At 38.1% G+C, this 16,766-nt stretch overlaps 3 protein-coding genes and 1 long non-coding RNA gene across 4 annotated transcripts; 2 read left to right on the top strand and 2 right to left on the bottom strand.

Annotated features, from left to right (window-relative positions):
- Positions 1-1,135: 1,135 nt before the first annotated feature.
- Positions 1,136-3,228, top strand: LOC103425243 (uncharacterized). Its single transcript, XM_070814287.1, has 2 exons — positions 1,136-2,068; positions 2,454-3,228. The coding sequence occupies exons 1-2, from the start codon at positions 1,360-1,362 to the stop codon at positions 3,092-3,094; spliced, it is 1,350 nt and encodes a 449-aa protein (XP_070670388.1). The 5' UTR covers positions 1,136-1,359; the 3' UTR covers positions 3,095-3,228.
- Positions 3,229-6,170: 2,942 nt separating this feature from the next.
- Positions 6,171-9,952, bottom strand: LOC139192611 (uncharacterized). The gene is made up of 3 exons (XR_011576828.1): positions 8,634-9,952; positions 7,140-7,186; positions 6,171-6,970 (listed from the first exon to the last, which is right to left on the bottom strand). It is a non-coding gene; the product is annotated as an uncharacterized lncRNA (long non-coding RNA).
- A 1,517-nt stretch (positions 9,953-11,469) lies between these two features.
- Positions 11,470-12,711, top strand: LOC139191952 (uncharacterized). Its single transcript, XM_070812988.1, has 2 exons — positions 11,470-11,572; positions 12,275-12,711. The coding sequence occupies exons 1-2, from the start codon at positions 11,470-11,472 to the stop codon at positions 12,709-12,711; spliced, it is 540 nt and encodes a 179-aa protein (XP_070669089.1).
- A 759-nt stretch (positions 12,712-13,470) lies between these two features.
- LOC139192557 (uncharacterized) lies at positions 13,471-14,803 on the bottom strand. The gene is made up of 2 exons (XM_070814788.1): positions 14,554-14,803; positions 13,471-14,296 (listed from the first exon to the last, which is right to left on the bottom strand). The coding sequence occupies exons 1-2, from the start codon at positions 14,737-14,739 to the stop codon at positions 13,568-13,570; spliced, it is 915 nt and encodes a 304-aa protein (XP_070670889.1). The 5' UTR covers positions 14,740-14,803; the 3' UTR covers positions 13,471-13,567.
- Between the last annotated feature and the right edge of the window lie 1,963 nt (positions 14,804-16,766).

Genomic DNA, 16,766 nt, shown 5'->3' with positions numbered 1-16,766 from the left:
AAGAATGGAATGTGGTTTTTGACAAATTTGCTAACATGAGCTTGTCTTCTTCAACCTTGGTTTGGCATGACTCTGCTTCACCGACTGTCTCTACTTCCTTATATTTATATTTTCTTGGCTTGCTTGGTTTTTGACTTTCAGATTAATGTGCATTCTAGTTTACAGGTTTGTCCTCCTTCATTATGTGTGTGTGTTTTTTTTCCCTAACATATTGCATTTGGTGCTAGGTTACACCTTCTAGGTTTTTCTTTAGAGATGTTTAGGCTTGACGTCCCCCACTTTTCTTGTATAAAATAAAATAAAAGTAGCCATACTCGTGATAAATAAGGTTTTTATTTTTATTTTTTGAAAAAAGATGAGGCGAACACAATTTATGTTAAAACTCATTTAGTTTACATTGGTCTCAATTAATTAATATTGTTGATATGACAAAATGTCCATGCAAATAATATGTAATTTAAGTGATTAAAACTAGTTCTTGAATTTGAAGAGTTGTGTTCGATTATACTATTACCCAATGAGTTAGAGCTCCCATAGATTCAGGGTTCATTTCCCCAAACGTATAAAACTATTATAACTTTGGTTCAATTGATAATCATGTATAAGTTTTAAAGTTTTTTTGAATCTTATAAGATTTTTTTTTAGTACATCAATATTTTTACACTAGGGTAGAGAGAGTTCAGCTAAACTACACAATGGGCAGCCAATTTGGTATCGAATTTTCTATCCACAAGATTCGAACCTAAGACCTCTCACTTCTAAGCGAAGAGCAATATTACTAAACCGTAATACTGAGGGGTGAATCTTATACGATTCTAAGTTTTGAATCTTCATCAAGTTTTCTTTTTGGTGACTAATTTACTAGAGACATTATATATTAAATATTTGGAACCCATAGTCCTGTCTTCTCTTGCCATCCAACCATCACTCTCAGACATTTAACAAATAACAATATCTTACTCTTTGCACACATCACCAATCACTTATGTATTTACAATGGGTTGTGATATCCGCACACCCCATTTTACTTCTCACACACCCTTCTAATTTTCGGCCGTTGGATCGGATTAATTGAAGAAGATCAACGGACAAAAATTAACAAGGGGTGTGTGAGAAGTAATTTGGGGTGTGTGGATAGCACACCCTTTTACAAATCAATGGTTTGTGGTTTGTACACACAACAAGAAATGCCCCCATACCCATAGAACCCTAATCCAGAAATCTTTCTACAAAAGCAAAAGCCAAAGCCAAAGAGAGCTTCTCTGCGAGCCAAACCTCCCCTCATGTCTCTTAAAGCACCCCATCTCCTCCAATTCTAAACGAATCCAAAAACCCACCATTTTTTCCATCACAAATTACATGTCTTCCTCAGCCATGGCTAGCTCTAATAAACCAAAAACCCAAAGAAAACCCACCAAGCAAACACACCAAAAGCTTCAAAAGCAACATGAGAACAAGAACCTGAAGCCCCAAAAGGCGGAGAAGAAGCCGGCAGAGAAGCCGCCTTACTGGTCAGTTGTGAGAGGCCTACTGACCTGCAAACACCTCCAACCGGTTCAGCTACCACAAAAGCAAAAGCAACCAAATGAGCAACAAGCCATGGAGGAAGCTGACAATGCAGCCAAGAAATGCAAGAAAATGAGATGTTCCGGCTCGTTGTGTGACAACACAAAAATAATGCAGAGGCCGGAAATGTTAGCATCTCCAGAAGTCCATAAGAAAAGGGCTTCTACTTCAATGGGTTCTTCAGGCCACAGCAATGAGACTTCAAGCAGATCCATGAAAGCTCCACTCCATGAAATCAATGGGGTTGTTTCCGCATCTTCTTCTTCGTTTTCTGCAGTTTCTTCTTCTAATAATTCTTCTTCTGCTGCCGGCGGCGGGTCGTTTAGAGCAATGCCGTTTCGGCGATTTTCGGGTTGTTATGAGTGCAGGATGGTGGTTGATCCTGTTCTTGGGTTTGCTAGAGACCCTTCTCTGAGGGGGAGCATCTGTCCTTGTCCGGAATGTGGTGAGATTTTCATGAAAGCTGAGAACTTGGAGCTTCATCAGGCTGTTAGACATGCAGGTACCCTCACAATTCTCAACCATTTGTCTCCGTTGGGGACTGCTTTTTTTACGAAGCACTTCTGTTCATAAGAACTTTTGTTAGAAACACTTATAAATTGGACTTAAAACAGAAATGGTCCATTAAAAGTAGATTTCTCTTCACTCTGAGTTTATAGTAAAAAATTTCAGCTAGAACTTGTGAAAGCCATCAACTTTCTGTTTCAGGACCTCTCTCTCTCTCTCTCTCATACATCAATGCACCATCAATTTCTACTTACAATGAATGCAAAATTTACAGAAAACCATGTTCAAATTTTCATTCTTTTAATCCAATCACAGAAAACCAAGTTCAAAGTTACACTTTTTTTTTTCCTTTCTAATTCTGTGTGTCACAAAATCCACAGTTTCTGAATTGGGTCCTGAAGACACTAGCAAGAACATAGTGGAGATTATATTCCAGTCCAGCTGGCTGAAAAAAGAGACCCCAATCTGCAAAATCGACCGCATCCTTAAAGTCCACAACACCCAAAATACCATCACCAAATTCGAAGAGTATAGAGACTCCATCAAAGCAAAAGCCACCAAGCTCCCCAAGAAACACCCCCGCTGCATCGCGGACGGCAACGAGCTCCTCCGTTTCCACTGCACCACCTTTGCCTGCTCCCTTGGCCTCAACGGCTCCTCCAACCTCTGCAACTCAATCCCACACTGCAATGTTTGCAGCATTATAAAAAACGGCTTCAACAAGTTCTCTGGGGAGTTGACGGAGCTGGGGATTTTGACAACCGCGACAAGCGGCAGAGCTCATGATAAGGCGGTGGTGGCGGCGGAGGAGGGTGACAAGAGGGCAATGCTGGTGTGCCGTGTGATTGCAGGGAGGGTGAAGAAGAACGTGGAGGGTAGTGTTGGAAATGGAAATGTTGGTATGGAAGAGTACGATTCTGTGGCCGGAGCTGTGGGAGTTTACTCGAATTTGGATGAGTTGTATGTGTTTAATCCCAAGGCTATTTTGCCTTGTTTTGTTGTGATATATGGAGGTTACTAAAACTTTCAATGAGTTTTTGGTACACTCATGTTGTACATGGCTAAGGTGACTAGAAAATCTTGTTTGACTTCCAAATAATTATGCGTTATTGACGATATTTGATATAAAAAGTTAAAAAACAGTTACAACCAGAAGTATTTATGAACATAAGAGATTTAGGATTTTTATACATGCTTCTTCAGAAAAAACTTGAATCTTATAGAAATATTTCAACGTGCTTCAACCTTATGATACTTTGGCTTTAATTTATTAAGCCAGAATTGTGTATTCCCATTTGAGAAAAGGAAATTATTCTTAAAAGAGAATTCCCAAACCGACCTTAATCTGTTTGATTCAGTTTGACAAAGATAAATTATTTTCACACATTTCTTTTTTTTTTCCTTATATTTACTTCTATTTATTGAATTGCCTTTATTATGCTTTGATGTATTCAGCGAAAAACATATATATCACTGTAATCACACCATAAAGTGTTACAATCACATTAATCCACAAAAATATGTTACATTGTGTTACAATCACAGTGAAAGACAACTTAATTGGCTTGTAAAATTTGGTGTTGTGTGGGAAGTGAATGACTCAATGGTTTATGAACTTAGAACTTTGAAGGATGTGCATGCACGTAAGATTGGTGAGTTGTGTAGAGCATTGATGTTGGGTCAACGAGGAACAATAAAATTGTTTGGTGCTAGACAGATGCTTAATGACAAAGAAGTCATGGTTTATATAATTTTGGTTTTCATGAGAATTTGTGCAATTGTAAGTGCTTGTATTACTGACTAGATGACATTAAGTGAAAAATTGGGTTTTTGAATTTGTATTATCTTAATCCTACTGACGAGGCAGCTCTTTGTGATTGTGTGCACGTGTTTTCCTTTCCTTTTAATCTTCATTTTTATGTGTAAATGTGACGGGAGTAAAATATAGGTCCTTGAGAAACGACAAGTCAGAAAACACATTGTAATAACCCCTCCAGAAATGTTAAGAAGACTATTTTAAAAATGAGATTTTATATAGACTGTTTGTTATCTCATATTTTTTGCACAATGTTTTATAATATTGACATGAAAATTGATATTAAATTCTGAGATGACAAAGAGTCCATGAAGAGTCTCATTTTGACATACTTTCCTTATCATTTCTCTAATCCCTAAGCTTTAATGTCTAATCTCTATCATGATCTCATTCGACTCTGCGTGATCTTATTCAGTATGAGAGTTGTCCTAATCAAATGATATTTTCAAATATATTCTCTTAACCTATTGCTCCCAAACTCTAAACTGAAAGGAAAACTTAAATGCAACAGGTACGTATTCTTTTTCTTTATTTCTCTTGTAACATGTCAAGTGAGAGAAAAACTCCATTTACATTTTCATCAAACACATTGCCTCTCACATTAAAAAGCACTCAAATATTAGAGTTAGACTATATATCATAACTCGAGATTAGTGTAAGAAAATATTAGACCGCTCCTATACGAACTCTCGTTTCCGCTCTTGCAATAATTTAACTGACAATTTTTTCTTTCATACAAATGATTTCGGGAAAGAGAAATTGAATACGAGTCTTCGAATGCAAGTGATCAATCCACATGAGCAGTTGAGCTACAATCCTTTTTTCACAAACGAAAATTTCTTATTCATTAGAAGGAAACATGCTTTAAAATTAAATTAAATGCGCAAGACGTTTGCAACTCAAGTGGTTAAGAAAATTTAACTTTGCATCCGTGGTCAGAGGTTCAATTCCTACCTCCGCAATATAACTTGTATGAAATGAAAAGAATAGATGTAACCGAATGGAAATACTAACATGTCACTCATGATATCCAAATTTTTAGGATGTATTTTGGATTACACATCCACTTGTCTTACTAAACCAATTCAAAATATTTACTCGATGGCATTTTCTCTTGCTAATTGTGTCATATTTACATGTCTTGTGGTCTTGGATTTACCGAGCAAACCCTAGAGGATGGAAGGTTGCGCAGGGCATGGGGTTCTTGATTTGTGGTCCCCGCCCTAGTTTTACTAATTGTTGACTCTTGTTTTGTACTCATTGTCTTATGATTTGGAGTTCTCTTGGTGTTTGATTAGAAGGTTCTAACAAATATTAATGTTTATGTATGCAAACGGTATGGCTCAATTTTGTCCTCCTCTCATTTTTCTTCAATATTTTTTTGTCAATTTGTTTCCATGATCTCTCCCATATTTCTACTTTTGATATAAATTTAATTTATTTTTAGTAAGAATTGTCTTGTTACAACATTTAGGTCCTGTTTAATAGAAATGAAGGATAATGTATAATATAGAAATACACAACTCAGAGTAGAACACAACTCTATACATTTCTTCCACATCCTTCGCACCGTCCTGCCTCGTCTTTCTTTATTTTAAGGGAGTTTTAACGAAAAACCACATTTTTACACTAAAAAGTCAAACATGGTACTATTCATTTTACACTAAATAGTCAAACCCGGTACAATTCATTTACCCTTATATTTGAATCTTTTTCCAAGAGAAGAAAATCACTACACAACTCCAAGCACAACACAACCTTACATACCCGAAGTTAAAGATGGAAGTCACAGGGAAAGAAGCCCCCACCAAGTTCACTTTTATTCCTGAATTTTTTTTGGTTTCGGATTACGGATTCTCAAGAAAAACAAATTATTTGTTTCTGTGGTAGTAAATATAATAGAAGTCTGGAATTTGAACAATTACCAAACTCATATTTTAATATAAGAAAATAACAAAACTTTATCCCACTAAATGAGGTCGGCTATATGAATTCTATAACGCCACTGCGCTCGATCTTGTGTCATATCTTCCGTTAGATCCAAATAGTCCAAATATTTTTTTAGAGGTCTTCTTCTACCCCTTTGGCCTTGAGTCTCTGTCTCGTAATCACATCTTCTAACTGGAGCTCTATAGGTCTTCGTTTCATATGTCCAAACCGCATTTACTGATTTTCTCTCATCTTATCTTCAATTTCGGCTACTACTAATTTACCTTGAATATCCTCGTTCCTAATCTTGTTCTTTCTCGTGTGCCCACACATCCAACGAAGTATTCTCATCTTTGCTACACTCATTTTTTGTACGCGTTGATGCTTCATCGCCCAACAACATGATTAAGTCCATGAGAAACATGACAGGATACATGCCATTTTATGGTGTTACTTTACTTAACCACTTGGAATGAATCAACTTGGCGCCCAAAAGTGAAAGGCACAAAATGATAATGTAAATTTTTCCAGGTAATTTTCTGTGAAGCTTTTGTTACTTTAGCTTCATTGCTAACAGTAAAAACTGGAAACTGAAAAGAAAGAATAAAGCCAAGGGCATGCCTCACTCCTGACTCTCACTTTAATACTTTATGAGGGGACATATATAGCCAAAGCCAACTGGTAATCATTGAAGAAGAAGAAAGCAACGTGGCAGTGGCAATGTCAATTGAGTTTTCTCTGCTGGCGTTGCTCTGCACGGTTGGCGCCTTACAAAGCAAAGACCTCTCTGTCTCTGCATTCGACACTCACCCATCACGGAAGAAAGGTGGAGGTGGGGCATCCATGTTCCTACATTGTTGCTGAATTGTGTTGGGTCAGGCTCAAATGGGTTGGACCAGCGTACCGCGTTTAATTAGCAGCTTGGACCAGCTTATCTTTTAACCTGACGGAGAGATGCCGCTTCCTGGATTTGGTTGAGAGCAATAACTTGTAGTTAAAGCCTCCGATGACTCACGAGGCTACCTTTCCTTTCAATGCTGCAAATCTTCCTTTGCTGTTTGACTGAAAGATGGAAACAATTGGCGCACATCACATGCAACAGCAAATGCAGAATTGACAACTGATCACCTCAACTGGATTCCCTTCTTTCCCCTTGTGTCACAAAACAAAAACATCATTCGGGCATTACATATATATTCATATCTATTTACTTACAAATGATTTATATTTTAAACTACTTTGATCAACGGGGATGAGGATTCAAACTTCGGTGGAATAATACAGTAAAAGATAATTCACTTCTCGTTAGGTGAACACCAACCTCGATGGGCATGGATCTTTTAGCTTTGAATTCTTTCCCTTAACTACCTGTCAACGCATAATCCAATTTAGATCAATTCATTTTCAACAATAGAACAGGCACCTCGATGTGTTACTAAAAATCGTGGGAACTAATTATGAGTAATACAGAAATGAAGGTAAAATCATACAGCCAGGATAACTAAAACAAGATAGCATTTGTATTAACTTCAGGGAACACGGATAGCCTTCAAAGAGTCAGATTCGATGGTGGAGGCACATCAAGTTTGTGCCAGACAGCTGATTCAACCAAGTTATGAATAATCAACAAAGGCTGAAATGTATACAATGCACATAATCTAAAGAACTTATGAGGGAAACTAGATGGCTGATTCATGTAGGGGTGTGTGGGGGTGTGATATCCACAGACCCCTTCATGTATTCATTGCAGACGCCTGTTCAGATATTTTCTACGTTAATAACCGTGAGAGAAGTGACAATCCAGCATCTTTATAGTGCCATAAAGAAGATGCCAGCTTTGTTTGTATTGAAGATGCTACTAATATATCAAAGTCAGGGAGCGGGTCCGTAATGTACTGCCACATGATGGGTGGGTCTCCTTGACCCCGCGCGATGATGTTGGGTCCCTTGGCCTTGTGTGTAGGGTGAGTTCCCTTAACTCCACATGGTTGTCGATGTGTGGATCTTCCACGTGTGACCCACTAATTGGGTCTCCCGTGAGGTGGCGTGTTGAAATGTCCCACATCAACCGTATCAATGAGAAAAGAAGAGTTTAAATATTCTAACCCCATTCCAACTAAGACCAAGACCCTTTGTGATAAAATCTCACACTTGATGAATTGTACAGGTGGTAATTTTTGTGATAAAACCTCACACTTGATGAATTGTGCAGGTGATAATTACCAAATTGGGAACAGTATCGGTGTTGTTGGAAGTGGGCCTTTAACCGGTCTCTCTTGTATCATAATACCAAGACCTTTTGTGATAAAATCTCACACTTGATGAAGTGTTGTTGGAAGTGGGCCTTTAACCCGTCTCTCTCATATCATAATACCAAGACCTTTTGTGATAAAATCTCACACTTGATGAATTGTACAGGTGGTACTTCTTGTGATAAAACCTCACACTTGATGAATTGTGCATGTGATAATTACCAAATTGGGAACAGTATCGGTGTTGTTGGAAGTGGGCCTTTAACCCGTGGTGTTGTTGGAAGTGGGCCTTTAACCCGTCTCTCTCATATCGTAATGAAATTGAAGTTCCACCATAAAACCAATTGACAATAAAGAGAGTAGTCCAAGCAATATAGGGAGTAGCCCAAGATCATATAAGCACATAACAAACCTTGTCCCTTGTCAACGTGGGACAACTCTCAACAAGAAAAATACATTTGACACGGGAGATTTATAGGAGAATCTTTTATTTAGTTGAAGATACAGGATGCTTTATGAATATAAATTAGCTAACACATAGACCAGAGATACGGGTTACATACCAAGACCTTTTTGAGCAACCATGAATTTAGATGATACAGTTTGCTCTATCAAAATCTGCACATGTTGAAGAAAACAACAATGAATAGGGATCGCAAATATAAGACAGTGACAGAAAAAGTACAAAACGCAAAGCATAGTTAGCTACGGAAGTAAATTATTTAGTCTGTTTCTTTCATTTTCTTTGAGAATCTAATTGAATCGACTGGCTGAATTCAGAGCCCAGATGGTATCTGCTTTATAATTTATCGGAAACATTGATGCGGATGGACTTAATTTCTGAACAATGCAATTTCTAATGCAGTGTTTCTTAACTCGAAATCTCAATCCAACTCTTTCCCTCTTTTTCAGCACCCACTTTATTGACAGCTATTCTAACTTTGCCTAACCTATCCCCCATTCCCAATTCTGCTATACATTGGAAAGTGTCACATACGAGGAAGGGTCTTCTGCTAAAGTAGCGAGAATGTTTTCTGCGATAGTATTAACAAGTCAAGTGTATTTATGAGTTCCACAGGCCCCGAGCAATGATCTCCATATGTATGGGTCAGGCTCAAATGGCATCTCAGCAATCAACTGCTCTGCCTCCTTAACACATCCAGCGTGACCAAGAATGTCAACCATGCAATAATAATGCTCTAAACGAGGTTTGAGTCGATGTTCAATTTTCATCGAACCAAATATGGCCAGCGCTCTTCAACAAGTCCAGCATGTCTGCAGGCAGATAGAACGCCAAGATGCGTAATTTCGTTTGGTTTCAATCCTGATCCTGTCATCTGCTTGAAAAATCTAATTGCTTCGTCTGCTCTTCATTTTGTCCACACCCCACAAGTATCCCAGTCCAACACACAGTGTTCTTTCTTCCACATAATTGAATAGAGCTAACACATCCTCAATTTCACCACATTTTGAGTACATATCAAGCAGGGATGTCACTACAACTTCCTCAGATTCATATCCACTCTTAACACAGAAAGCATGAACCTGTTTTCCGCTTCCAAGAGAAGTTAAACTGGAGCAAACTTTCAGAATAAACGAAATGACAGATTGATCCACTTTGATACCCAAATACACCATATCCCGAAACAGCGAAAAGGCAAGCCAGCTTCGTCCCGTTGTCGCACACTCTATGATCAAACCAGACCAAGCTAAGGCGTCTTTCTTTGGAAGCCCTTGAAACAATCCCAACGCATTATTATTGTTGCCCAGTCTTGCATACATGTCTATAAGAATGCTTCCAACAATATGATCTAACTCATACCCTGAGGGTACAACCAAGCCGTGCACTTTGACGCCCAAGTCTCAAGTGGAGTAAGTTGACACAAGCCTTTCAAGCACCACGGTTTGGTATCGTTGTGCTTTGAAAAAAGGCTGCTTCTACTGTGCTGTGAGAATAAGTAGCTATAAAATAAAGCAGCAGAGTGTTTGTTAAACTTTTCTGTAAAAATGCTTTTGAAAAAAAAAAAGCAGTATTATAGTGTTTGGTAAACTTTTATGTGAAATAGATGTGAAAAAAACCGGTTTTTCAAAGCTGGGTTTTGCAACTTCTTGTTTTTGGCTTTTTTTCACCCAAAATTGTGAAAAAAAAGCTGAAGCTGAATATTTACTAAACACAAAAAAGCTCCCAGCTTTTTTTTATACCAGTTTTTTTCAGAATCACCTCAGTACCAAACCTAAGTGTAGGAATCCATGCAAGTACCTAGCAATGGATTTTCAAAACTAAATCCAAAGCTGCACTATTGTGTTCGTTAGTGACGTATCCTGAAAGATGAATTCCAAAGTGCCAAACTATCATAAATGGAAGTGTTTGCACCTAAAATATGCACAATTTTACTTATTTGGGTTTAAAGTCAAAATATGATATTTGGGGGATTAGTGTGCAAATATACTAAAAGTTTCATGTGGGAATGCTTCTCCACATGGTTTGAAGTGGTGGCTTTATTGCAAGTATGTTGGCAGACTTGGGAGATGGGCATGTGGTGAAAAAAGCCAAATTTGCTTATTTTAAATATTAATTTATTGCAAGTGGGATTAATAGACATGTGGTGGAAAGCCAACTTGCTTCTTTTAATATTATTTCATATACAAGTTGGCAGTGAAGCTTCTATGCACAGTTCAATGTCCTTAGAGCAATTCCACTCCTAAGGACTTTGCGCCAGCACCCAGCGCATTTATCCACTCAAATGAACAGTAACAGACTCCAGTGAACAGTAATAGGCCAAGGCATCTCCACCCCTAAAAAAATACGCTGGCACCTAGTGAAAAAATGCGCTGGCACAAACGATCTCCATCCCTACAAAATGCGCTGGCACCCAGCTCATTTAAGATATTTTTAAATTTTGTCTAAAAGAATAAAAAAAATAAAAAAGTTTTAATTTCGGATAGGATTTTTAACCAATCTCGTCACGCCACATGTCATTATCTGAACGTACTATTTTATGAATAGATTTCCGCTAAGATTTTCAACCAATCCCGACATGCCACGTGTCACTTCCGTTTTACAATAATTTAGCCAAGATTTCGATAAGATTTTCAACCAATCACGTCATGCCACGTGTCATTATCTGAACGTACTATTTTGTGGATAGCTTTCCGATAATATTTTCGACCAATCCCGACATGCCACGTGTCACTTCCGGTTTACAATAATTTAGCCAAGATTTCGATAAGATTTTCAACCAATCACGTAGTGCCACGTGGCATTGTCCAGAACCTCATCCTTTCTTTTTTTGTCCATATAAACCCTACATCCCTACATCCATCCTCACACCAAGCTCAATCCTTCTTTTTAGCTCAGAATCCTTGTTCATCGTTTTCAAATCTTAAGTTCTTATTACAATGTCTTCTTCAAGAAGGGTGTATAAACAGTTGCAGGAGCAACAACAAAGGTTGTTGGCACAACAGGCAGAATTGGCCAATCTCAAGGAAGGTGGAAGTGGAGGTGGAGATGAGGCTTTCTTCATGGAGGAGGATGAGGATGATCACCATAGAAGGCAGAAGGCCTCACATTCCCGCCGTGTCATGGAAGCCGTGGGTCAGATAGCCAAACCAAGACGTGTTGCAAACCTCGATAGAAAAAGGGAAAAACGAGATAAAAATCTATTGGAAGATTATTTTATTCCCAATAGCATATTCCCTGATCATATTTTTAGACGGCGTTTTAGAATGCAACGAAATTTGTTCAACAAAATCATGAGTGATATTTGCAACCATGATTCATACTTTGTGCAAAAAGAGGATGCTTTTCATGTTCTAGGTCTTATTCCCGAGCAAAAAATTACGGCATCCTTGCGAATGCTTGCATATGGAGCATCTGCAGATCAAGTGGATGAGATCGCGAGGATGGGAAAAACAACTGTTTTGGAGTCCCTGATGCGTTTTTGCTCTGCAATTGAAGCCCTCTACACCAATGAGTACCTCCGGACACCCACGCCAAGGGACATGCGAAGGCTTCTGAGGAAGGGTGAGATGCGAGGCTTCCCTGGCATGATTGGAAGCATGGACTGCATGCATTGGACTTGGAAAAACTGTCCAAGTGCGTGGCAAGGAGCATATGGCAACAGAAAAGGAGCCAAAAGCATCATTTTGGAAGCAGTGGCTTCATTTGATACATGGATTTGGCATGCTTTTTTTGGTGTTCCAGGAGCTCAGAATGACTTAAATGTCCTTGCCCAATCCCCAGTGTTCGACGAACTGCTGCAAGGAAACTCGCCGAGATGCACATATACCATTAATGGTACCCAATACGAGGGATCATACTACCTTGCAGATGGCATTTACCCAAGGTGGTCAACATTTGTCAAAACAGTGCCACATCCACATACTGAAAAGGAAAAACACTTTGCAAAATGTCAAGAAGGGTGTAGGAAGGATGTCGAGCGTTGTTTTGGTATCCTGCAAGCTCGTTGGGCGATTATCAGGGCTGCAGCTAGAATGTTTGATGTCGAGGCTCTTCGATCCATCATGATGACGTGTATTATTCTCCACAACATGATTGTTGAAGATGAGTATGATTATGATGGCGTCGATGAATATGAGCCGGATCCGAGACTCAAGAACACGTATCTATTGTGCTTATGATGGGACTGAAGATCCAGTGCAACACGAGCCGTTGGAACGCGATGGACGTTACAATGAATTGATCGTTCAACGTTACACTAATGTGCAAGAGCCATACTGGCACGTAACCCGCCAGAATGACTTGATTGAGCACCAGTGGGGATTGCATGAAGGCGAAGATAATTAGAATGAGGCTTGTGGTTGAAGAATAAATTGTATTTTTTTTAAGTTTATGTAATTCTATGTAGTGTGTTTTGTTTTTAAGTTTATTTAGTGAGTTTATGTAATTCTATTTATTTGGTGAGTTTATGTAATTCTATGTAGTGTGTTTTGTTTTTAAGTTTATTTGGTGAGTTTATGTAATTCTATGTATTTGGTGAGTTTATGTAATTCTATGTAGTGTGTTTTGTTTTTAAGTTTATTTGGTGAGTTTATGTAATTCTATTTATTTGGTGAGTTTATGTAATTCTATGTAGTGTGTTTTGTTTTTAAGTTTATTTGGTGAGTTTATGTAATTCTATTTATTTGGTGAGTTTATGTAATTCTATGTAGTGTGTTTTGTTTTTAAATTTATTTGGTGAGTTTACGTAATCTTATTTCATGTGTTTAAATAAAGTACAAAAGAAATAAAGTTTTAAAAATAAATAAAGAAGTACATTAAAATTGCATAATAAATTAAATAAAAATAAATAAAGTTTTAAAAATAAATAAGAAATAACATAAAAATTACATAAGAAATTAAATAAAGTTCAAACCTAAAAAAGAAAAAAACATAAGAAATTAAATAAAGTTCAAACCTAAAAAAAGAAAAAAACATAAGAAATTAAATAAAGTTCAAAAGAAAAAAGAAAGAAAAAACATAAAAAATACATAAAAATTATACAAAGTCTCTCGAGTTAGGATATGTGGTGCGAGGATCTTGGTTGTCACAAAAGTTGCTAGAACCCCCTTGACTTGTTTCCGCATCTCTTGCACGCCTCCTTCGCATGACATCTCTTTTTTCCGATGTCCAAAAATATTTAGAATTCGGAGACAGTCCTACTATAGACTTGCTCATAGTGTCACGATCTGCTTGAGCCATCCTTTCTTCTCGAAGCAATTCATTTTCTCGATGAAGTGCTTCTCTAACCAGCTCGTTCTCTCGATTAACTACTTCTCTTTGTCTCTCAGCCGCCGCATCACGGGCCTCAGTAGCTGCTAATATTGCTGCCATAGCAGCAACTTTTTCCTCATCTCTAACCTTTTCTCGTGCCATGTTCAGTTCACCTTGGCGAGTAAGTTCCTCCATATATTTAGTGTAGTCATTCTTGGAAGAACTACCTTTTTTCTTTGACGCCTTTTTACCTACGGGCCTAAGGGACTGACGAGTCGGTTGGGTCTCGGGCACTTGTTCAGGCATCCCTTCCGTGTCTTGAAATGTGTCGGCTTCTTGTTCGGCCATGTTTGGTTCTGGAGAACTATGTAGACCCATACCGTGCATGACAACTTCTGGACCAGTTGCCACAATTTTGTATTTAGGGCAATCTTTGACAATTTGCCAACATTCCCATCTAGTGAATGATTTGTTCCCGTTCTTTGAATTGTAGAATGCTTGAGCTTGTAGTGTCTATAAAAATGTGGGATAACATAGTGTTAAAAAATGCGGGTGTAACACAAATAAATAAATTCAAAATATTAATACGGGTGGAATGCATATAAATTACATAAAAATGACATAAGAAATTAAATAAAAATGACATAAGAAATTAAATAAAAATTACATAAAAATTACATAAGAAATAAGATAAAAATTACATACGAAATTAAATAAATCAAAATATTAATGTGAGTGGAATGCATATAAATAAATAAAAATATTGTCACCTGATCCGCTAAACTTGTCCCACTACGGAGGTTACCGGAAGCATGAGAGATGGCGTTTTTCCAACAAGTAAAGGATGCATTGAGTTTTTTCCAACGACCTTGAAGACCTTGACTAGTTCTGGCGTTTTCTCCATGTACATCACAAAACGCTTTCGTAATTTTACTCCACATTTCTCGCTTATCCATCTCATTACCCGTAATCGGATCATGAGTAGTGTGAACCCAACATTCACACAACGTAACATCTTCAATGAGCTTCCACGAAGACATTTTTTTATCTTAAAGTGTAGAAAATATTGAAATGTAGATAGTATAGAAAATGTAGAAAATATTGGAATGTGGTGTAAAGGTAGAAGATGAGGGTTAGGTATTTATAGGAAAAAAATTAACATTTTTCAAAATTTTTTGTAATTTTTTTAAAATTTTCTGTATTTTTTAATAATTTTTCTGTATTTTTTTAATAATTTTTAATGAATTTTAATATAGTTAATTAATCTGGACCGTTGGATTTGAAAAATATTCAAATCCAAGAGCTAGGGAGTTGCCACGTGGCCAACGGTCATATTTATGACCGTTGGGCCCTTTTTTTTTTTTTTTTTACTTTTTGTGAAAAAAACGTGGACCGTTGATCTTTGATCCGACGGTCTATTTTAAAAGTAAAATTTAAAATTTTTTTACCGTTGGAAATCCAATGGTCTAGAAAACTAGCCGTTGGAAATCCAACGGCAGAGAGGGAGCCACGTCGCAAACTCGGGGGGGTGGAACTGACAGCGCCTGCACGCGGGCCCGGGCTCTGAAAGCTTGTCGGGCACTCGCGCCACGGCTGCGTGAAGCGCACGCGCCAGGCTTCCTCCCCGGCTTCTGTCTCAGTCTCTTTTGGGCTGGGCTCTTGCCCAGCTCGGGCTGGGTACCAGTCAACTTGTTGGGGTGGACTTGATTGACAGGGGCCTGGCTTGGTTTTTGGACTGAAGGCTGGGACATTTTGTCCCCGCTGGAATTGCTCTTAGCAAAGGCTCTCTCAGTTCTCTATATAAAAAGCAGAGGCAAAGGGATTATGAACACTCAACCAATTAATCAAACAATTAAACTCAGTTCAATCTATACACCCTTTTTAATACTTCATTTATGCAAAAGCCTTGTATTTCCTTTTGAAGCTCTGCTATTCTTCCGAGTAGTATCGATTTCCTTGTATTCTCATTTACATTTCTTTAGTACGAATCAACTTGCTTTTCAATAATCTTTACTTAGTTGCACTGCATTTCAATTCATTAACATTTCCAAGCAATTTATACTAATCTACAATGCCCTTACCTTCATTTACTTCCTCTATCATATACCCTTTCAGCAAACTTGGCATTATATATTGTTACAATTCTTCATATAAGTAAAGTCCTTATCTTTAAGGCAAAGAAAGAACCTTGATTTGAGCCACTCCCGGCACAATCTCTTGGTTAAAAGTCAAACTCATGCGCATTCTCAATCATTCAAATCCCGACTACTAGCGGCAACTAGCAGTGACATGCTAGCACCCACCAATTTCTTGTTTGAGCAAATTCCCGGCATGCCCGTGAGGCACATGGCGAATTTAGGGGGAGAACAGGAAGCATAGCACCTTGAATGCTGATCAAACAGTTTTACAGCTTCAGTCAATTCATTGCAATTTGAATACATATCAACCAAGTGCACATGAGGCCTTCTCGGTGCATTATACAAACGAATTCAAATGCGCGCGAACTTCCATTATCTGCAAAACCACCAATTATGCTGTTCCAAGATGCAACACTTGGCTCTTTCATTTGATGAAACAAACTCACTGCCTCTTCCATCAAACCAGCCTCAGTAAAACCCGAAACCAGAGTGTGCCACGTAGTCGTTGTTTTTACTCGATATGTCATCAAAAACTCTCCTAGCATCAATCAAACTCCCACATTTGAAGTACATATCCAAAAGGTTATTCATCAAAACAGTGTCAAGCTCCAATCTCTCGCCGCATATCCTCTCATGGATCAATTTACCCGTTCTCAGGTCGCCCAACAAGCCACAAGGTTTGAGCACCGCAGAGTACATGAACCCGTTCGGCGTCTTCGATTCAGACTCCAACATCCGGTTGTACAATACCACAGCCTTATCAGGTTTTCCGCAATTAGCATACCCAGAAACCATCGTGGTACATGTCACAACGTTCCTCTAAGGTATTTCATCAAACAACTTCC

This window comes from Malus domestica, chromosome 15 (assembly GCF_042453785.1).
Source record: "Malus domestica chromosome 15, GDT2T_hap1".
Classification (NCBI taxonomy): Eukaryota; Viridiplantae; Streptophyta; class Magnoliopsida; order Rosales; family Rosaceae; genus Malus; species Malus domestica.
This window is presented reverse-complemented; position numbering and strand designations above follow the sequence as displayed.

Excerpts from the sequence above, each read along its gene's own strand:
- LOC103425243 (XM_070814287.1), top strand. The coding sequence starts at position 1,360 with ATGTCTTCCTCAGCCATGGCTAGCTCTAATAAACCAAAAACCCAAAGA. Across the intron at positions 2,069-2,453 it reads TCAGGCTGTTAGACATGCAG|TTTCTGAATTGGGTCCTGAA; the intron begins GTACCCTCACAA and ends CAAAATCCACAG.
- LOC139192557 (XM_070814788.1), bottom strand. The coding sequence starts at position 14,739 with ATGGATAAGCGAGAAATGTGGAGTAAAATTACGAAAGCGTTTTGTGAT. Across the intron at positions 14,297-14,553 it reads GGACAAGTTTAGCGGATCAG|ACACTACAAGCTCAAGCATT; the intron begins GTGACAATATTT and ends ACATTTTTATAG.
- LOC139191952 (XM_070812988.1), top strand. The coding sequence starts at position 11,470 with ATGTCTTCTTCAAGAAGGGTGTATAAACAGTTGCAGGAGCAACAACAA. Across the intron at positions 11,573-12,274 it reads CAAGGAAGGTGGAAGTGGAG|GAGCTCAGAATGACTTAAAT; the intron begins GTGGAGATGAGG and ends TTGGTGTTCCAG.